The sequence below is a fragment of the Schistocerca piceifrons genome, chromosome 2 (genome assembly GCF_021461385.2).
Source record: "Schistocerca piceifrons isolate TAMUIC-IGC-003096 chromosome 2, iqSchPice1.1, whole genome shotgun sequence".
NCBI lineage: Eukaryota > Metazoa > Arthropoda > Insecta > Orthoptera > Acrididae > Schistocerca > Schistocerca piceifrons.
In genome coordinates this window covers 976,554,518-976,578,459 of record NC_060139.1, presented here as the reverse complement: position 1 = coordinate 976,578,459, position 23,942 = coordinate 976,554,518, and the positions used below count along the sequence as shown (strand labels likewise).

The 23,942-nt window shown below is 37.6% G+C and overlaps 1 protein-coding gene across 1 annotated transcript in view; it reads right to left on the bottom strand.

The window, feature by feature from the left end:
* LOC124777122 (synaptotagmin-15-like) overlaps nucleotides 1-23,942 on the bottom strand; it is a 252,021-nt gene that overhangs the window by 38,249 nt on the left and 189,830 nt on the right. The window contains exons 3-4 of the mRNA XM_047252408.1: nucleotides 15,316-15,437; nucleotides 7,077-7,261 (exon numbers count right to left, since the gene is read on the bottom strand). Of these exons, the coding sequence (XP_047108364.1) occupies nucleotides 7,077-7,261; nucleotides 15,316-15,437 (307 nt within the window). The remainder of the gene's footprint in view (nucleotides 1-7,076; nucleotides 7,262-15,315; nucleotides 15,438-23,942) is intronic.

The following is a 23,942-nucleotide window of genomic DNA, read 5'->3' as shown; positions in this document are numbered from 1 at the left end:
CCATATGACACTATTGAATGAACATAGACAAAATATGTCAAACTACTGATTTGACTGTCCCCAAGATTTACAATTATTGGAAGTGTAAATGTGGCTGAACTATGTTGTCTTAAGAATTCCAAAATGTTTCTTTCCGTTATAACTTTCATCAGTGTGGACTCCTCAAAATGTTGATGTTTCCACCCTAGTTATTATTTCCTAACCGCATGTTACACTTATCACAGGTGAACTACCACTCGGTGTGTAGAACAGAATATTTTGTGTCTTTCTGAGGCTGAGAGGGAGATCATTAACAGAAAGCCACTCCCTAACGCTTTTAAGAATATTATTTACCATTTCCTCTGTTGATGTATGTATACTTGGATTGAACACACACACACACACACACACACACACACACAGAGAGAGAGAGAGAGAGAGAGAGAGAGAGAGAGAGAGAGAGAGAGAGAGAGAGAGAGAGAGAGATAAATGCAACTCACACTTGTTTGACCACAGTCTGTCATCTGCAGCCAGACTCTGGGTTCAGCTGCCAGAGACTGTGGTCATATGTGTGCGTGTGTGTGTGTGTGTGTGTGTGTGTGTGTGTGTGTGTGTGTGTTTTTTCTCTATTTTCAACAAAGGCCTTGTGGCCAAAAGCTCATTTTCCGACAGTCTTTTTGCAGTGCCTAGCTGTGACTCAGCATCTCTGCTATATGGTCAGTAGCAACTATCCTTTTCATACTGCTGTTACATTCCATCCTGGATTTTCCACTGCTTAATTCTGCCTGTTGTATATTACACATAAGGTCGTTTCAATATGCAAGAAACAATAGAGGACCTAAGATTGGGCTTTGTGGAAACTGATAAGTGATTTCTCCTCAGTCAGTGGGATCTCTGAGTTCCATAAAACCTCAGTTTATCAAAGAAAATATTGTGATTCATGCAATCAAGTGTCTTAGACAGGTCATAGAAAATGCCAAGTTGTGCTGCTTTGTTATCTAGTGCTTGTAAAATTTGGAGAGTTTGATGATGATGTTTGGTTTGTGGGGCACTCAAATGCGCAGTCATCAGTGCCCGTACACAGTTCAATTTTTTTACACAGTCCAGTCTTGTTTTACACAGTCCAATGCAGCCACTGCCATGAATGATGATGATGATATGATGATGATGATAATGATGATGAAATGATGAGGACAGCACAAACACAGTCCCCGGGCAGAGAAAACCCCCAACTCGGCCGGAAATCGAACCCGGGACCCCATGATCCAGAGGCAGCAATGCTAGCCACTAGAGCATAAGTTGTGGACAATTTGAAGAGTGAATGTGTAAATGGCATTCTCAATTGAGCAATTCTTCTGAATTCCAAACTGTGATTTACTGAGGATATTATCGTTCCTCTGGTGGAATTCTATTCTCAAATACATAACCTCAAAAATTTTGGAAAATGATTCAGTAGTAAAACGGGTTGGTAGTTATGGCCATCTCTCCTGTCACCTTTATTATAGAAAGGTTTAAAAATGGCATATTTCAATGTCTCTGAGAAAATGCCCTGAGTTAGCGATGCATTACGTATCTCAAAAAAGATGGTGTTTATTGTATGAAAGAAGTTTTTCATAGTCTGTTGGAAACACCTTCAAATGCATATGAGCTTTTATGTTTGAGAGAATATATAATTTTCTTAGTTTCAGAAGGAGAAGTGGGTGAGGCCTGAATATTATGCAAGTAGCTTCTTCAATATACTCTTTTTATGCTTCTCTTAAACTGTTTTCTACAACATTTAAGAAATCATCATCACATATCTGCTACCTGTGGGTGCTAATCTATTAACCCTTCCACCTAAATTAATAGCAATGTTATCCTGTGCTGTGGTTTGTTGTAATGTTTCTCATTTTACTATCAGATACTGAGGAATGGGGTTGACGTTGACATTAACATTCTTGCTGAGTTACGAATGGATTTTCAAGGGGGTTGAAACATCGATTTTACTCATTACAACAATAAGTTCAGGGAAAACCAGCATGCCTATTTGCCACAAACCATTAAAAAAATCAAAGGAATACTCTCATCCCAAAATTTAAATGCTTATGTTTACTGGAACTGTCAACAAATTATACTCATTGGTGTTTTGGATCACTGGAAAGCCAGTGACTGTAAAGGTTCTTTATTCAAGTCTTTGTAAATATCAATAAATAGGATTCAGTTGTTATGAACATCATCACATCTTTATACGCAAATAACTCAATTAAAAGCACAACTGAGTAGAGATGTATAAATATAATAAACAATACCGAAACCAGTCAACCTTAACTGCAATTTCTGAAGAAAGACTGGAATAAAAAACGTTCTGAACAATTGAACATCTGTTCTGCTTTCAAGCCACATCAGTTCAGTTATAAGTCTCAAGTTTTTTCCAGATGTTACTACCACCATCTTAGGAGTGCAAAAACTGACTGCCTTGAATGACAATTTGTCTTCCTTATGCACATGATGCAAAAGCAGTGATTTGAAATATTTTACACCTGTCTAAAGGTGACAGGCCTTAGAGTGCCAGAGCGTATGCCTGTGAATATGACAAAATTTTAAGAAACAGTGAAAGAGAAGTTGGTTGTGGTGGTTCATTATTATCTATAGAATGGCCAGAAAATCTGTTAGAAAAGATAAGAATTTTGGTCCAAGCAACAACTTCTTAGTTTCAACTTTAAGAGGAGTAGCCAAGGCTGAATTACAGTACCACAATTTCAGTAGACATCAGAGGGGTATGCACTTAGCAGGCCTAGGATGTGGGCTTTCAACACAAATACAAAGAACAATGTTTGACAGCTACAGAAGGGTGGGAAACAGCAGTGACCATGTTCTTATGTTTGGTGTCATCTTGTGGCCCTTCAGTGCACCAGGTCTGCTAAGAGCTACTTCACTTTCCTTTTCACACATGTATCAATTTGGCCCATTGCTGGATGAATCTGGACTCTGCTGCTTTTTTTTTTACATATATGACAATCACACCCAGCAGTCAGACATTCTACCTCCCACAGGTGATGTCAATGATAGCTGTCTAAATCTTGAGGATTATAACTCAACAGATGTACTTTAAAAATTGAGAGAATTTTATTCACTCATGCCATCACAAAAGACTCTGATTACTTCACAACAATTCCTGAATTATAATCAGATGTGATGTCATATTTTAACAACCAATAATGTTGGTAGCTATTGTAATATTCTTTGATGCCTTCTTTAATCTATGGAGAACAGCAACAGAGGCACATTCTCAATTTTGTTGTTTGGATCCACAATGATGCACACTTTCCAGGCATGCAAAGTCATTGGTCCATGCAGAATCTGTAAGGAGACATTCTGGCATTTTATTGAGACTGTAAATGAAAGAATATCTTGTTGGTAAGCAGTTTTCAGGTGTTGAGGGCTTCAGTGGTGCTACCATGATTGGTTGAATCACTAGAGAATATATCAATATTCAAAAGGTTATGTAGCAAACAGACAAATGTGCCTTGTTGACAAGCAGTTAATATCAAGATTAACCATAGTTTTCAAAATAAACAACAGCTACATGAGACAGAAGTGATGTAGTAAGACAGTAATAGGCTAGTTCTCAACAGGTTTCTTAGGTCTTGTTATCAATGCTTTGCACAGATATCAGAGATTACAGGCCTGAGGTTCCACACAGTGCGCATTGCAGTCTACGTACTTCAGCACATGATTGGCAGAGTTAATTGGCAAAAATTTTGTAACCATGGAAGCACTTAAAAGTTTTTATCATGTTCTTCCAGCATTTATACACACTTCAAGCCATATGACAAGGCACATTACCTTCTATACTGTTAAAAAGACATAGATTTGGTTGGAAGCATGGCTCAGGTGTTTTGTTCCACTGTAGCATGTTGGTTGACCTCCATCATTTCTTATGCTCACTTCTGACATAAATATTGTGAGAAGCACCACAGCTTCCACAGTGCCTATTCACATTGGTGTCACTAGCCCACTCATTATTCATTTTTGCCATACATACACATGGACAGTTAACAAACTTCATCACTTCATAAATACCACCCTCCCTTGGCCCACAAGGAAACAACTTTGGTTTTTGAAAATTGCCTCTTTAATCCATAACATTGGTGAATGGTTTTCCAGTGCATATCAAAATATGCACTTTGTGAAACTCTACAAGGTAAATAATACAGAGAAATCTGACACATCTTAGTGCAGCTGTTAGGTCTAGAAACTGGATATAATAATGTCATTAAAAATGTATATGGTAAATAGTGTTTCTAGAGATCTTCTGTAATTCTGATAACAAATATCTGTGCATGACGAAATATTATTTACTATACTCAAGATCCAGGGTGGGGTACAATGGAATGATTAAAGATAGTCATTCAATATGTGTCTGTGTCCTCTAAAGAAGAACCCAAGTTGTAAGTTAAGCTACTGCGTTGTCATTATTGTTTATGTGTCTATGGTTCAAATGGCTCTGAGCACTATGGGACTTAACATTTGAGGTCATCAGTCCCCTAGAACTTAGAACTACTTAAACCTAACTAACCTAAGGACATCACACACATCCATGCCCGAGGCAGGATTCGAACCTGTGACCGTAGCGGTCATGCAGTTCCAGTGCCTATCCACTACTCTACCTCTAATATATGAGTGGTTATCTTTAGTCATGCCATTGTTTGCAAAATCTTATGTAGTTTGAAGAGGACATTTGTATCTACAAAGATGCCATATGTATAAAGTTTCTTGTGTTGTATTTAACTTGCAAAACATATCAGCCATTTTACACGATTAAAAAATGGAAATTTTCCACTTTCTATAAGCAAGAAGCTTTATTAACTGTGAGATACTATAGTACATGTCATATAGTATATGTCTCTACGCAGTTAAGTGCTTACAGCATTGTGTTCCATTTACACATATGTCGTTTTCATTTACTATTGATTTGATGACTTCTTCATTGGATTATATTTTATACTTTCTCTTGAATGCTACAAGGTACTGTCATTATTACTCATTTCTGGGAACTTTACTACATATATGTTACACCTATCAAGTAATGCAAGAACAATCCCCACAATAAAAATAAGCTGCAACCCTGCCTTACAACATTCTTAAGACAAATTTGTCTTTCTTAATCTTCCAGTTTAATTACTCTGACTTGGATTCTGCAGATAATACACAACCTGAAATGTTCTAGAATTCTTTTCCTTCCTTTTACGAGAGGTATAACAGTAAATTTATTTCTGCATAAGCAATTCACACGATGTTTCACAAACACACAAAATTGCTGTGCAGATGATTTTCGTGAAGCGTTCCCAAACAATATAATATTCCATCACCTTCTGGACATGCATCTGGAACAGTAAAGAAGGGTACAGTGCGGGAACTTCCTTATTTGAAATGAGTGGCACACAGTGGCCATTAGTCATTGTTGTGTGGGGTTGGGCATGTCCTAAAGGGCGGAACCTACCTTCTTGAAAAAAAGAAAAGAAAGAAGAAGGTTAGTTTGGTAAGAATTATGCAGTGAATGAGAGAGGATTGTGCACTCGCCATTGTGCCTTACTTTTCCAATGGCTGTTCGTTCATCACAACCCAGAGTGCATTCAAGGAACAGTTTAATATAACACCTGCAGGTCATATACCTGATCAAAAACCAATTGTCAGGTGCAAGGACACATTTATGAATACTGGTAGTGTGGAGGGGGAAAAAAAGAAAAAGAAAAAAAATAGGATCTTCAAAAACCAGCAGGACATCATAAATCATAGAGAAAGTAGTGCTGGTAGTTTTGAATTCACCCATATTATCTGCACGCAAACATGCAACTGCTCTTCCAATTTCTGATAACACAGTGATACAAATTCTTCATGAAACTTGAAATTTCATCCACAGAAACTAGCAGTGGTGCAGACACTTAACCCATGCAATTTTGTTTCATGAAAAAATGTATGCGAAACCTTGATCAATAACATGCCTCATGATGCCCTTATGTTCTTCAGCAATGAGACACATTTTCGTTTGTCTGGATGTGTGAATAAATAAAACATGCAATATTGGTGTAGCACGAACCTCTCAAAACTTCATAAGCAGCTGCTGCGTACAGAACATTTGCCTGTTAGGTGCACATCATCCAAAAATGGCATTACCAGCTCAATATCTTTAAAGAGAATGAAAGTGCAGTTATGGTCACTTCTGAGTGTTATCTCCAGATGATTGAGAAGTTTTCCTTTCTCACCTTGAAGAAATGGATGTGGGGGATGCCTGGTTCTAACAAGATTGCACCATAGCTCACAGGAAATGAATCTCTTCTACAATCACTTCCCACACATCTCATCTCTTTGAGGGGCAATCTTCAGTGGGCAGCATGCTCACCAGATTTAGTCCCCTATGAATTTTTCTTGGGTATCTTAAATACTTGGTAAATAACAGTCTTTATGTACTGGAGATGAGTCACAGAATTATATTCACACTGCTATTGACAACACAGACAGAGAATCGCTAGACAAAGTGGACCGAAACTTCTGATTTTCACTCTCCAAATTTATTTTGCAGAATGGAGGCCACCTTCAAGGTATCATTTACCAAACAAGATGAAATCAAACTTTAAATGTACCTCTATGTAAAGAAAAGAGAATTAAATTGCTATCTCCAATACTTTCTGTTTTATGTTTTTTTTTTTTTTTAAAAAAAAAAAAAAGAAATAAGGAAGTTCACACATCACACCCTGTATTCCATCTTAGCTGTATTTATTGACTGAAATAGTGGATGCACACCCAACAGATGGAATATACTGCATATGTTGGTAAGTGACTATACTCCATAATACACCATGAAATATTACATATTAAAAGATAAATACATAGTTATATTTAAACTATTACAATTTGATAATTAACAACAAAATGAAAGTATCTATTCAGCAGTGATATACATACATGTAAATAACACATAAAATATAATTAATTAAGCTATTAATTTCTGGAAATATCATTATAGCTATGTGAGCTTGCACAAATAAACTTGAAATAATCAGTGGTTATATCCTCATTTCAAGTAAATTAGTTAAGATGTAGTATGTGGTACTCACAATATCTGGTGAGGATACTGTGATAGAGGGCAAAGTTGCTGACTGTTTGACAGCCTTAAGAGGAAGATTCTTATTAGACCGAGGACGCAGTGTATCCAGTGCACGATGCCAGCGACCTTTCCTCCTGCCTGCAGGACTTGGAGTTGGAGGTGGAGTACTGGCAGCATATTCACAGTCATTGGGCTCTGTGCAAAACAAGTCACCACTTGTATTCAAATAGAAAAAAATAGAATTACAGTCAAATTGATTTCTGTCATACAGGAGTTTATAACAGAAATTGTTGTGCTTTTCAGTTAAAAAATGTAGTATAAATCTGACCAGATCCAGAACCTCACACCTCACCCCCCCCCCTTTCTCCATCTCCCTCTGCCTTGCACCATGATTGGAAAACACATGTGTATGTCAATAACTATTTTGAATGGCAAATGCTCTCATTTTATAATTCTTTTTTTGTACAAATCTTTTTTAGTGCAATGTTCAAACACAAGAGGTTAGGCAGAGAAATCTTCTATAAATTGTATAAACTTATAGAGCATTTCATAAAAATGTTGTGTAATAATAGATAGCTTAACATGTACTCTAAAAGCATGGTCTGCAACAGGGGTGTCCAACCTTGTGGCCCAAGAGATGAGCATCTATCACACGACCCACACAAAAAAGAGTTCTATAAAATTCTGTTTACATAAAGTCATTATAAACTGAATATTTTCAATCTGAAATTCCCACCACACAATTCTCTTTTCTCTCTCTCTTATCCTTCTTCTTCTTCTTCTTAGTAGTTATTGTTAGTAGTGATCTTTTATTTTCTGACCTGTCTAGTTTTCTACCACAACAACTGACAATGCACTTAGCTTTCCTGTCTTGTTAACTCTTGCATGTCATTTCATCAATATTCTCTCTCTAAGCCCTCAGGGTTTCAAATATCATCCCGTGTAGTCCCCCAACAGTCAGTATTTCCTTCTCATCCCATCCGGTATGTCTCCCCGGAGCCACAGTTGTGAGTGACTTTTCCAAACTCTCCACATTTCCTAAACTTTGCCTATCCTTTACACATCTTCCTTCTCCTTTAACACTTCTGCCAGAAGAATGAGCCACTGTCTCTGAAAACTTGCAGCTTCCTTAACCTTTATACGTGTGTGTTTTCCTGCCACTGCTGGTGAATAGACATTTTTGTCTGTTCAGTTACATTATATTAACATATACTATACAGTTTAAACCTTTTGTGACAACTATATGGTTGTTTTTTGCAGTTGCAGCTACGAGGTACTGACAGGTTGTGTAGAAATAGTAACGACAATGTATATATGTTTTCTAATGCAGTACTATTTCACATTACACTTATGGTTGCTGCAATCACCGAAGGTGAACCAGGTATGTGTCATACCATCTCAGTTCCAAACCATGCCCTCAAACATGGCTGATAAATATGCTGATGATTAAGGATTCTAAGGGAAATGACTGTTTCAAATAGTTTTACATGGTTTACTATATCAGGAATTTGGATTTCCTAGTCAGCAGTTCATTTTCATATTACATTATACTCTATATATTCAGCCAACTTTCTCTCTTTCTGGAATACTTTGCCAGATTGTGATAATATTCCAGCAAAATATCCAGGCTTCCATAATTGGAGAGCGGTTTAATATACTTGATATTCAGGTATATTCCCATACTCAGATATGGCAGCACACCACATTTGGCAGACTTATTTAAACTCCATAACCACAGGACCAAGGGAACTTTACTCTTTCTCTTATTCCTCCAAGAAAATGATGATCTACTATAAGGCCTCACTTGTGCCATCTCAGGAAACAACATTTTGCTGTTCTGTGAATAGAAGCTGTAACTTTTTCCATCCTAACTATTTTTATTTCATGTTATTGTTTTTTAACTCATGCTGTGCATGCTCAAGATGTTGCATGTATATTGCTAATCAAAAGCAAAATTGTACTGTTAACTAGATTTTTGATAATCACATTTTTAGATGACAAGTACCATGTGACAATATTGACTATGCACTGAGGTGACAAAAGTCATGGGATACCACCTCATATCGTGTTGGACCTCCTTTTTCCAGGTGCAGTGCAGCAACGCAACATGGCATGGACTCAACAAGTTGTTGGAAGTCCCCTGCAAAAATCTTGAGCCATGCTGACTGTAATTGTCCATACTTGTGAAAGTGTTGCTGGTGCAGGCTTTTGGGCAAGAACTGGTCTCTCAATTATGTACCATAAATGTTTGATGGCTTCATGCCAGGAAATTTGGGTGAACAAATCATTTACCTGAACTGTCAAGAATGTGCTCCAAATAAGTCACGAACAACTGTGACATGCTGCATTGTCATCTATAAAAGTTCCACTGTTGCTTAGGAAAATGAAGTCCATGAATGACTGCAAATGGTCTCCAAGTAGCCGAACATAACCATTTCCAGTCTATGATTGGTTTATTTGAACCAGAGGGCCCTGCCCATTTCCATTCCATATAAACACAGCCCACACCACTATGGAACCATCACTATTGTGTACAGTGCCTTGTTGACAACTTGAGTCCATGGCTTCATGGGGTCTGCACCACACTTAAAAACCTGCCGACAGCTCTTATCAAAAGAAATCAGAACTCAACTCTGAACAGGCCACGGTTTGCCAATCATGTGGGGTCCAGCCAACATGGTCACAGGCCCAGGAGAGGTACTGCAGCTGATGTGCTATCAGCAAACGCTCTCATGACGGTCATCTGCTGCCACAGCCAATTAACGCCAAATTCGGCCGCGCTCTGCTAATGGATTTGATTTCTGCAATTATTTCATGCAGTTATCACCAACCACTCTATGCAAATTTTGCTGCTCTCAGTCATTAAATGAAGGCTGTTGGCCACTGCATTGTCTGTGGTGGGAAGTAATGCCTGAAATTTGGTATTCTTGGCAACGCCTGACAATATGGATCTCAGAACATCGAATTCCCTAATGATTTCCGAAATGGAATGTCCCATTCACCTAGCTCTAACTACCATCTTGCATTCAAAGTCTGTTAATTATCTTCACGTGGCCACAATCATGTCAGTAACCCATGGTCTAAGGGTAGCGTCTTTGATTAGTAATCAAAATATCCCTGATTCCAGGTTTGAACCCTGCCACAGCTTAAAGTTTGAATAAAAATCATCAGCTCTAGCAGCCCATGACTTCCATTCTGAAAATGGCACTGTCAAAGAGGGCAGAGAAGCAGACAGAGGTACTTTCTAGGCCTTGGCATGGGAAACTTCCCCTAAAGGTGAAATAATCGGCAATGACCAATGGCATGAAGATGCAGAGGGCAAGACATAATGTGTGTCCACATAACATGTCGCCTGTAACTGAAAAAGTGTCATGATGAGCTACGGTAGGGACTACCAATGGGGAGGCTACCATACAATAAAGATTGAGTAACCAACAAAAGGATAACATTATAAAAGTCAGGCCATGGAATTTCAGAAGTTTCAATGTGGTAGGGAAAGTAGAAAATTTGAAAAGGGAAATGCTAGGGCTCAATCTAGATATAATGGGGATCAGTGATGTGAAATGGAAAGAAGACTAGGATTTCCAGTCAGGTGAGTATAGGATAATATCAACAGCAGCAGAAAACAGTATAACAGGAGTAGGATTCATTATGAATAGGAACGTAGGGTAGAGAGTGCATTACTGTGAACATTTCAGTGATAGGGCTATTCTTATCAGAATAAACAGCAAACCAACACCGACAACAATAGTTCAGGTAAACATGCCAATGTCGCAAGCTGAAAATGAAGAGCTAGAGAAAGTATGTAAGGACACTGAGCAGGTAATTCGGTTTGTAAAAGAAAATGAAAATCTAATAATCATAGGGGATTGGAATGTGGTTGTAGGGGAAGAATCATAAGAAGGTATTACAGTAGAATTGGAGCTTGGTACTAGGAATGATTGGGGAGAAAGACTAATTGAGTTCTGCTATAAATTTCAGCTAGTAATGGCAAATACTCTGTTCAAGAATCACAAAAGCATACTTGGAAAGGCTGGGTGATATAGGAATATTTCAGTTAGATTACATCATGGCCAGGCAGAGATTCTGCAATCAGATACTGGATTGTAAGGCATACCCAGGAGCAGATACAGACCCAGATCACAATTTCGTTGTGATGAAGACTGCACTGAAGTTAAGACACTGGTCCGGAAGAATCAATGCACAAAGAAGTGAGATACAGAAGTGCTAACGAATGAAGAGATATGCTTGATGTTATGTAAGGCTGTAGATACTTTGATAAGGAACAGCTCAGTAGGCAGTTCAGCTGAAAAGAATGGACATCTCTAAAAAGGTCAGTAACAGAAATTATAAAGAAAAATATAGGTACAAAGAAGGTAACTGCGAAGAAACTATGGGTAACAGAAGAAACACCTCAGTTGATCAATGAAAGAAGGAAATATAAAAATGTTCATGGAAATTCAGGGATACAGAAATACAGGTCACACAGGAATGAAACAAATAGGAAGTGTAGTGAAGCTAAGGTGAAATGGCTGTATGAAGAATGTGTAAAAATCAAAAAAGAAATGATTGCTGGAAGGACTGACTCACCATATAGAAAAGTCAAAAACCCTTTAGTGAAATTAAAATAAATCGTCATAACATCAAGAGTACAATGGGAATTCCACTGTTAAATGCTGAGGAGGGAGCAGATAGGCGAAAAAAGTACATTGAGGACCTCTATGAGGGGGAAGAATTGTCTGATGTAATAGAAGAAGAAACAAGAGTTGATAGGGAAGAGATATGCAATCCAGTACTAGAATGAGAATTTAAAAGAGCTTTGGAAGACTTATGATCCAATAAGGTAGAAGGGATGGTAACATTCCATCAGAATTTCTAAAATCGTTGGGGGAAGTGGCAACAAAACAACTATCCACATTAGTGTGTAGAATGTATGAATCTGGCGGTATACCATCTGGCTCTCAGTAAAATATCATCCACACAGTTCCAAATACTGCAAGAGTTGACAAGTGCAAGAATTATTGCACAATCAACTTAACAGCCCTGCATTCAAGTTGGTGACAAGAATAATGCACAGACGAATGGAAAAAAAATTGGGGATGTGTTAGACAACAATCAGTTCGGCTTTAGGAAAGGTAAAGGTACCAGAGAGGCAGCTATAATGTTGCAGTTCATAATAGAAGCATGACTAAAGAAAAATCAAGACATATTCATAGGATTTGTCAACCTGGAAAAAGCTATCAACAATGTCAAATGGTGCAAGATGTTCAAAATTCTGAGGAAAATTGCGGTAAGCTATAGGGAGAAACACATAATGTGCAACACATAGAAGAGCCGAGAGGGAATAATAAGGGTGGAAGACCAAGAACGAAGTGCTTGGCTTAAAAAGGATGTACGATAGAGATGAGATGCAGTCTTTCCCACCTGTTTAGTCTGGACACTGGAGAAGCAATGATGGAAATAAGATTCAAGAGTGAAATTAGAATTCAAGAGAATGGATTTCAATCATAAGCTTGCTATCCTCAGCAAAACTGAAGACGTATTACAGGATCTGCTGAATGGAATGAACACTCTACTGAATATAGAATTATAAGGGTAAATCAAAGAAAGATAAAAGTAATGAGAAGTAGCAGAAATGAGAACAGCAAGAAATTTAACAATAGTGAAGTGGTGACATGTGGTATCACCGCTCACAGTCGTTAATGTGCGGTGATCCGGCTTTATTGCCATGCCCACGCACTATGTTCAAGGGAGAGGGTTGGTGACGGAATGACTACAGCAGTTTTGTCATGACACATTTATTCTTTGGAAGACTTACACTATGTTACAAATGCAATGCACCATTGACGTTCGTCCGCACAGGCATGTTGCCCTAGCGGTACGGCTTGATCACAGATCCTGGAGGGTGTACACTCCAGTGATCAGCCGTGGCACGACCGCATGGACCGAGCAAGATAAAGGCCGCATTGCCGAATGTCCAGCTCCCGGCGCGAGCGGAAGCGCCGCGAAGCCCGTGAACGGGAGGAAGGCACTGTCAAATGGAAGGGTGCACTCCACAAAACGAGCGACTGCGTTTCAGATTGCGCGTACGCATTTGCGGGGGAGTTGCGCTCACTCGACGCACGTGGTCTGCGACAGTGAAGTCGGTGGAGCGGAGACGTGTGTCATATTTCATTGACCGGCTCGCACTGTCCACTTGCTTTGTTCCGAGCGTCCGGTGCGAGATGCACCGTTGCCAAAATTCGGTGCAGCGGTACAGCTGCACTCGTGAATGCCGGGCGTCACTTACTTGTGTCGGCTGTGCCGTAGTTCAGCCCTTCGCGTGTTTGAGCGGTGCGGCTGCCACAATAGGATTGATAGTTACGAAGCAGATGAAGTTAAGGAATTCTGCTACTTAGGCAGCAAAATAACCCATGACTGATGCATCAAGGAAGGCATCAAAAGCAGGCTACCACTGGCAAAAAGGGCATTCATGGCAGAGAGAAGTCTACTACTATTAAACATAGGCCTTAATGTGAGGAAGAAATTTCTGAGAATCTATGTTTGGAACACAGCATTATACAGAAGTGAAACATGAACTGTGGAAAAACAAATGGAAGAGAATTGAAGCATTTGAGATGTGGTGCTACAGAAGAGTGTTGAAAATTAGGTGAAAGGTTTGAGGAGGTCCTGTACAGAATCGGAGAGGAAAGGAATATGTGGAAAACACTGACAAAAGAAGGAGCAGGATGATCTGAACATCTGTTAAGAACTCAGGGAATGACTTCCATGGTTCTAAAGGGAGCTGTAGAGGTCAAAAACTGTAGAGGAAGACAGAGATTAGAAATCATCCAGTAAATAATTGAGGATGTAGGTTGCAAGTACTACTCTGAGGTGAAAAAAAAGGAAAAAAAAACCTTTTCACATGAGTCACCTGAGTACAAATGACAGTTCCAAAATGCACTGCCTTTTATACCTTGTGCATTCGATGCTACTGCCATCTGTACACGTGCATAACACTATCCTACGATTTTTGTCACCTCGGTGTATTTGAAACAGAGCAAACTGGAACCCCCCATATATGCCTACTAATAGTTGATTTTTGTCTGTCTTTCACTGCTAGTTGATTCTAATTTTCTATATGCATCATAGCTACAAATCTATCCAATTATTATTTAAAATAATTCTACTACAATAATAATAATAATAATTATTCTACTACAATATTTAAGGGGAAAAACATTTTGAGCTAACAGACTGACTGTGTGATGATGGCACTGCTCATTAGAAAGATCAACATCCATGCTTTATAATAATGTATTTTGATTTTACTAAAACTAATTAACTTAACGTAACTCATGATAAAGTTCAACTGTAACTAGATTTTCCATTGCAATTTAGCCATTATGCTTGTTAGATTCAAATTTTTACCACCATGCTCTTGGCACTCTACATTTATGGGACTGAATGAGACCCTTTGCTAAGAACTTAAGCCTTTGATTAAGAAGTACCTACAACATGCATAAATGATTATAGATCTAATACGTAGTCATTATTTTTAAATGGCTTATTCCCACTGTGGATGCACAACACAGTTCCACAATTTTTTGTATTTTCCTAAACCACCACATATTTTCTGAACAAGATTACTATCAAAACATACAGAACATCTGGATTATTAAATTCTAACATAAACATTTTTCAAAACATTGTGCAGTTTCTCAAACCACAATATCTTCTCACGCCAGTCTTTGTATTGCTACTACCTTCATTCATACATTCCTACTGCACTTGCCTTTGTAATAATATTAACAGATTCACGTTACTACAAATGTGTGTAGTTTTTATTGGTAAATAAAAGCATACAGTTTGATTAGCCAAATAAACCTGATTTCCGAACACCCACATCCCCCAATTACTTCAGATAACTAAAGCTATACTGTATCTCATTTGGATCCAGTCAAACTACAGGAAAGCATTCACAGACCCTTCAGAAACTCAGAATTTGCTGTACAATTTAATAGCAAATTCTGCTTTTAAAACATGCTGCTTCATTTGATGTGACCTTTATCTTGTTGCTTGACTCTGGTTTCTTTATAATTTTCCACATTTATTTCCAAATGTACATTTCAAAATATTCCATGATTGTAACACAAGACCAGTAAGAGCAGTAGTTATTATGATGGAAAAGAGTTTTTTTTTTTGTTAATGATCAGCTGACTTAATAAAGAAACAAATGTTGTAAAGGCAGAAAATCAACATGTTATTACCAGGCTGCACTCTGCAGACTTTTAGCTGTCCAGCTATGTTGTCAGAAAACTGCTGAGGAGTGGCAGATCTGAGATCAGTGTAGGAATCATCTAGATCTTCTTTAGAGACTGTTCTCCCAAAACTGTAAGAGAGAAAAAATGAGCATTGTTGAACCCCGAGATAGAAATAAAAGGACCAGAAAATCAGAATTTTAACAATTATTAAACATTATTTTTTCCAAATACAGGAAACATAGCAATCACTACATTTTTGTTTTGATATGTTATAACAGTATTTTAACCTGACTGGAGAACATAAACTGAATGCCATTGCCTTCATATTAATAATATAACACACCTTGAATTTAAACTCCGCTGTTGAATCCCTTGACCAGGGATTTGGTGACTGCATTAATGGACTATGTTGACTACATTAACAGACTATCTACAACATGTGACGGTCATTCCATGTGAAATCAACCAATAAAACAATAAATTTGAACACTGATGATTTAGAATTTTGAAATTTTTTATCCTTTTATTCCACCTTCCAAAATAAGACAAAACCCAACGTTAAAAATTCTTTGGACATTTTGATTTTGAGTTTTAATTTTTAAAGTGCCCAAAATTTAGTGTTTTTGTCATGTTTCAAAACCTTAAAATGACTATCTCATGTACAGACCTAAAATTTATACCATTTTATTCAGTTCATTGTAGGCTTTGAAAATATGCACTGTCTGACCAAATTCATTAAAATGCTAAGTTTTCCCAAACCAAAACTTTTTTATATTTAAAAAAATTAAAAATCAGAATTTTTTATGTTCTGAAAAAAAAAGTATGTTAGTTGTACACTATTTGTTAATATATACACCAAATTACATGAATGTATTCAAAGAGGAAATTAACATAATAAGGATCAAATTCATGACCTTATCCTGACTTTTTGATTACCTAATGATTACATCCATCACATACATTGCTGCTTTTGTGGAAACTCAAAGCATATATTTGTGTTGTCTGTACTGCATATTTACAGTATTTGGAGGCAGAGTGTCCCCCCCCCCCCCCCCCTACCCTTGCACTCCACCCCTTCCTGCAGCGAACACTGTACGTTCTCCCTGCTACCCCAACTTTACAGATGCCAAGTTGCATTTTGCAAGCAGTACTAATACAGTGTGGGAAACATTTTGGCTTGTGAAAAAGCTATTTTACTCTCATCATCCTTAATACCTTTAAAATAAGACTAAAATTACAGTAGTTTTATATTAATTACTAAAGTCTTTAAGGAAATATCTTTCCAAAATAGATGTGGATTAAAGAGCATTAAACAGAAGTGGGAGGAAACAAAATTAAAGAAACTGTTGCAGCTGACACACTTCCAGCAACACTTGAGGTGGCAGCATTGTCATGGGCAGAGCTACAATTTATAAGTCATTTTTACTATGTGTATACACCACATATAGTTCAACAAAGCCACACCTCCAAATTTCTCTATCCACACCTGACCCTCAAGGATGCAAACTGCAGTAGCAGAGGCTTTACTTACGCAGCTTATTAAATGGACAGCTGGATACAACGTTTTGGGAAGGGGACTTAGTATTAACTTGTTACCTTGTTATTCTTTCTAGAACTGCACCTGATGGGCACCCAAAACAAAATTCATGACAACCCACTCAATTTTATTACATTTCCATTACTTTCATGACCACCTGTTCATTTTCATTACTTTTTCACTACTTTAATGACCTGTAGACACCATGTTAAATTATGGTACTGTTAAAAATGAAAATGTTATGTAGTAATTAAGCATACTTGCTTTATCAATTTAAAATTGTACTAAACTAGGCCATATAACAGTTTGCTCCTTTAAGATCAGACAACCGTAACTACATTTTTGCCACTTTTGAGTTGTTAGTACCATAAGGTACACGGAATCGAGATCTATGTTACGATCAAACAAGCATAACTCTATCTTCTGTGGTTTCCAATTTACTTGTCAACGTATCTACTTTTTATGAATAATAGTAAAATCAGATAGACGGAAGAGCTGATCCATTTTTAGACCACATTATACAGCATTAATTTGTGAAACAGAACAGCTCTTACGTTTCTCTGATCCTAACAGAACTGTTAGAAATTGCTTTTTCCTCTACTTCTCTTTAGACACATTGTTGTCATCACTCTGTGACAACAATGAAATGCGACTTCCTGGCAAGTAAGATAAATATTGTTTTAGTTGTGAATGTGTTTACAAGCAAGTTGGAGCACTATGGAGTCCAAAGGAAGAAGGATGGTGAAAATGTGCCTGGAGAAGGAACAGAATTTAATGGAATCTTATAAGTATTAGAACCTGTTTCTTAGTGTGTATATTTCGGTAGTAAGTACTATAATAATAACAACAATAATAATAATAATAATAATAATAACAAATTATTATTATTATTGCTATTACTGCTGTTGCCATTATTATTATTATTTTCTAATTATTGCTGTTACTCCTGTTGTCATTATTATTATAACTATTATTATTGTTGTTGTTCATGTTCATAGCTGAGGAAGAACGTGATGTGGAGATGCTTAGGACATTCATCCATTCAGATACAGATGATGATGCTTCTTCCTATGAACCGGACAACACTACAGATTCTGGTGAGTAGTCAAGCAATTACTAGACACTAGAGCAGTTCCAGTTAATTTTCTTTTCCCTTCCTCTGAATACCTGTCATGTTATTGTTATAGACAGCGGTGTTGGACATGGAACGTCCCTTGTAAAGAATTTCACAAAAACTGCTGAGAATGCAGCTACTGCAGAAGTAAATCATCACAATCAGGATGAGGAAATTGCAGATGACAATGCTGGTACTGAGAATAGTAACGAAACAAGAAGACAAAAAATGATAGCGGTTAAAGAAGAATGGAAAACAAATCAAAGAAAATTAATCGACGGCATGGTAGGGCATATCTTTCTACAAAGACTTCCGAAGTTCCTGCAAAATATGAAGCCAAAAGATTGCTCTAAATGTCAACGACAGTGCAGCAGTAAGTTTAATGAGCAAGACAGACAAAATATCCATAGAGCCTACTGGGATCTTGGATCAGTTGAGTACTAACCTAAATAAGCCAATGGAAGAAGAAGAGAAACAAAGTGTGAGGACAAAATCAGATAACTCACAAAGGAAGAGGACCAAGGAATTCTATCTAATAAAGGGATCTGATAAGATTCAAGTGTGTGTGCAGTTTTTTCTCAAGACATTTGACATTTGCAAAACCTTTGTAAGAAATACTATTAAAAAAAGAGACGCACATAATGTAATTAAGAAAGGGTGAAGAGGATTTCATGAGCCAGGTATAAAGAGACCAGAAGAAAGTAAAGAGGCTATATGGAAACACATTAAGAGTTTTCCTACCCTTCTTTCTCATAACAAGACAAAAGAATGTACAGATTATTTATCTGCTGATATGAGTATTAAGATAGTGTATGAGTCATATCGGGAACAATGCTATGAGGAAGGAAAGACAGTCCAGAAATTATGGCTGTATATGGAGATATTCACAAACAAATTTAATCTGAAATTCCACAGAACATAAAAAGATGTGTGTGATAAATGTTTAAAGTTTTAACATCTTTTGGCTGAGGAAAAAGAAGGCAGAGATTTTAAAATGGAACAGGAAGAACATTTGAAAAGGACAGAAATGACAAGGGAATTCAAGAACATTAGAAAAGAATGTGCAAGAAAAGGCGAATCTTTGCAAGCTGAATTTGACTTACAAGCTGTGCTTTACAGCCTTAAGTGAATGCAAAGGCAGTATTTTATAAAAGAAGGCTCTCCGTCTACAATCTCACATTTCTTAATGTAGGAGAAAACAAAACCGTTTGCCACATTTGGGACAAGACAACAGCAAAAAGGGGATCCATACAAGTGGTTTCATGACTGTGGGATTTTTTGAAAAATCATGCAATAGGAAAACCAATAACCTTGTTTTCTGATACAAGTGGAGGCCGGAACAGGAATGCCAACATGGGCACTTTTCCGATACATGTGGGGACCAGAACAGGAATGCCAACATGAGCACCATTTGTGGGCATGCAGTGAATACACTTGACATTCCAACTACTGACCAATGTTTTTTTGAGCCTGGACATTTACAAATGGAAGTAGACTCAGTGCATCCAAGCATCGAAAGAAAAAGTAAACATGTGGATGTTTTTGATCCCATTGGCTGGTATACAATTGTAAGAATGACCTTCAACAAGTACAGAGTGAAAGAAATGAATAACACTCAAATTTTAGATTTCAACCACTTCAGAAGCAAATAATTTGAAATAGGAAAATTGCTGAGAATGGAGAAACTGTGAAATGGCTTAAGATTGTTTGGATGCAATATAGGAAAGATCAGCCTGACTCAAGTTTTGCACATCAAGAAAAGACCTGGTCTAAGAAATTCTTCGAATTCAGGACGTGAAGACAATACTCTGTGCCCAGCATGTGACAGTCCTGTCTGCATAAGTAAAGAATAAAGATCTTATAGATTTATGTAATAAGGGTATTATACCTCATAAGTATTATACATTATATCAAGGACTCAATGCTGCTAAGGTCCGCAGCTCATGGTCTTGCGGTAGCGTTCTCGCTTCCCACACACGGGGTCCCGGGTTCGAATCCCGGCGGGGTCAGGGATTTTCTCTGCCTCGAGATGACTGGGTGTTGTGTGTCTCATCATCATTTCATCCTCATTCACTCGCAAGTCACCGTAGTGGCGTTAAAGAACTTGTGGAGCGACGGCCGAACCGCCCCGCGAGGGGTCTCCCGGCCACCAATGCCAGACGCTCATTATTATTATTAATGCTAGTTCATCACCTCAGTTATTTCATGTAAACCACTAATTTTGGTTCGTTTAAATGTCTGTATTATATTTGAAACAATAATCCACAAACAGAAAAACAGGTGTGAGGGAGCATTGTGTTCTGTTAAAGTGATTTTTCCTACATTATGTAAAGATTAAAAAACAAGAATATTATTTGTTACCAGTATTTTTTTTTTTTTTTTTAAGTTCAGTGTTAAATAATAATGACTGAAAATAATAATGACTTTTATTCTCTTGCTTGTAGTACTCATTGAATGGCACTGACAGACATTCCCATAGATTATTCCATGTAATCTGTATTTATCAAGACATTATTAACACAACTGCAGGAATGTTTAATATGATAATATTGCTTAAAGCTGCATATTATTTGTTTGATGTTCAATTGTTATACAGCAGCAGCCATTAAGTTAAGGATTGGAAAAACATAGCTACATGCATAATTTCATAAAATATTTCATTAGTGTCCACCCAGCGACTAGAATATGTAACACCTAGAAGAAAACAACAGTCAATGAAGTATACTCTTTATTTACAAAAGAAAGGTTAGTGAAAAACTATTAGAAAGTACTCAGCATTTTGGACAAAACCTTTAAATCGAATTATCTCAAAACACTGTTTTTGGAGTTACATTTTTTTGATCCTAAATGGGTGAACTGACATAAATTATGTAAGAGATAGCATGCATTTTCCATTTTATATGAGTTATAATTCACAGTCCTTGTAGTACATATTTACTGTGTGTGTGGGGGGGAGGGGGGGGGGGGTCATGGATGTATAACTAAATGGTTTAAATGGCTCTGAGCACTATGGGACTTAACTTCTGAGGTCATCAGTCCCCTAGACATTAGAACTACTTAAACTTAACTAACCTAAGGACATCACACACAGGACTCGAACCTGCAACTGTAGCAGTCACGCAGCTCCAGCCAGGATGTATAACTCCTTAAGCACATGAGTTCAGTGGATAAAGTGGCAGAAAACTCCAGTGTCATGATTTTAAATGCTTAGTCACCCAATAAACTGTTGAAAGGCAAGTGTTGGAATATGACACATACCAAGCATAGACAACAAAGTGGAATATTGTACTTGTCATATTACGACATGTGCATTTCATTTTTATACTGGGAAATTTAGCATTTTAAATCATGACTGGCACATTTTTGTCTCTTTGTCCCCTAGTGGTGTTCATATAGCATGAAACTAGTGGTTTAATAAATGCATATAGAACAATAGTCTAAGTTGTTTTCTTGATACTCATATTAATCAGTAGTGGAAGCACAACATGATCAAATATTAACTTCATTCCAACTGTCTGAGTGGGGCAAAGCATATGTCATTAGTCACTTTTAAGTGACAAATGATGAGCTTAAAGCATAAAAAAGGAGCATGCCATGAAATTTTTACAAAGCCATTGCAGTCACAGGGACACAGAAGTATTATGCACGTATTGCTGTAAGTAAAGTCAAAGGTAAAGCAAGAATTGTTTCTGATTTTTAAGGAATTTGATGTTCGTAAAAAATCCACGAGGGTCCAAATGTTGCATCCTTTGGAGAAATTACAATATTTGTTGCTTGTAGGTATACTGTGTGATCAAAAATATCCGGACATCCCAAAAAACATACGTTTTTCGTTTTAGGTGCCTTGTGCTGCCACCTACTGCCAATTAGGCATCGTGAAAGAGCAGAATGGGGCACTCCACAGAACTCACAGACATCGAACATTGTCAGGTGATTGGGTGTCACTTTGGTCATACGTCTGTACACGAGATTTCCACACTCCTAAACATCCCTAGGTCCACTGTTTATGATGTGATACTGAAGTGGAAACATGAAGGGACACGTACAGCACAAAAGCGTACAGGCCGACCTTGTCTGATGACTGACAGAGACCACCAGACAGTTGAAGAGGTTCGTAAAGTGTAATAAGGAGACACGTATCCAGACCATCATGCAGGAATTTCAAACTGCATCAGTATCCACTGCAAGCACTATGACAGGCAGGAGGTGAGAAAACTTGGATTTTATGGTTGAGTGCCTGCTCATAAGCCACACCTTATGCTGGTAAATGCCAAATGACACCTTGCTTAGTGTAAGGGGCATAAACATGTTCGATTGAACAGTCGAGAAACGTTGTGTGGAGTAACAAATCACGGTACATAATGTGGTGATCAGATGGCAGTGTGTGGGTATGGCGAATGCCCGGTAAACATCATCTGCCAGCGTGTGTAGTGCCAATGGCAAAATTTGGGGCTGGTGGTGTTATGATGTGGCTGTGTTTTTCATGGAGGGGGCTTGCACTTCTTGTTGTTTTGCATGTCGCTGTCACAGCACAGGCCTACACTGATGTTTTAAGCACCTTCTTGCTTCCCACTGTTGAAGAGCAATTCGGGGATTGCAACTGCATCTTTCAACATGATTGAGCACCTGTTCATAATGCACAGCCTGTGGCAGAGTGGTTATACAACAATAACATCCCTGAATCGCATAGGACAGCTTTTGGATGTTTTGGATGCCATCTTCATGCCAGGTCTCACTGACCAACATCGATACCTCTCCTCATTGTAGCACTCCATGAAGAATGGGCTGCCATTCCCCAAGAACCCCTCCAGCACCTGACTGAATATGTGCCTGCGAGAGTGGAAGCTGTCATCAAGGCTAAGGGTGGGTCAGCACCATACTGAATTCCAGCATTACCAATGGAGGGCACCATGAACTTGTAAGTCACTTTCAGCCAGGTGTCCAGATAGTTTTGATCACATAGTGTATGACAACAAATAGCGGAAGGCTTCAATGCTACCGAGGGATGAGAGAGTAGAAGTAAATCGTTTATTTAGGCATGATTGTGGACCATCTCTTTCCTTTTCATAACCAAGAAGACCAGATAAATTGACTGTAATAAAAAACTTCACACTCTGTAAATTACATCTCTCAACTGCCACTGGAAGGACATATAGACTGTCAGATGAAGTGCTGCAAAAAGCCTCAGATTATATTGCAAAAGAGTGTGTTGCTACAGCAATTATGTTAGTGTTGCTTGGGAGAACCAGGTTAAATCATTTAAAAGAAAATCACAACGCATAATTTTAGACTCTACAAGATTGTTAGTGGATCACAATGACATCTTTCTTGCTGAAGATGAGTAAAAAATTTCTCTTTGCGAGACAGTCAAATAACATATTATGAAATAATAACAGCTACATCATTGTTAGACTATGAACAAGGTGTTTTGCTTAAAATTTTTTAATATGTTCCCATTGGAACATCATCATGAAACATGGCACACGTATTAACAAATAGTGTACAAGTAACATACTTGTTTCTTCAAAACCAAAAAATATTGTGATTTTGAACTTTTCAAAATTAAAAAGTAATCTCATCTGGGAAAATGCAGCAGCTTTATGAACATTTTCAATTACCACCTACTTTTAAAGCTCATAAGAAACTGAATAAAACAGTACAAATTTTAGGTCCATAAGTCATAGAGTTTTTGAGACATAGTGATTTTTAAGGTAAAAACTGTAACAAAAATTACAGAATTTTTGAAGTTTTAAAAATAATAACTCAAAAATGAAAGGCCCAAAAAACATTTAATTGAGGATTTTTCATGCAAACAGCTATTATTACAAGTGTATAAAAATTATCAAAATCTGAGGTCTTAATAACCACACCATTTATTGATATCACATGGACTGACCCTTGAGTATACTGGTCATATATACTGATGGCATATGCATCAAAATGTACTGAAATATATTAAACACTTCAGCCTCCAGGAAGTGA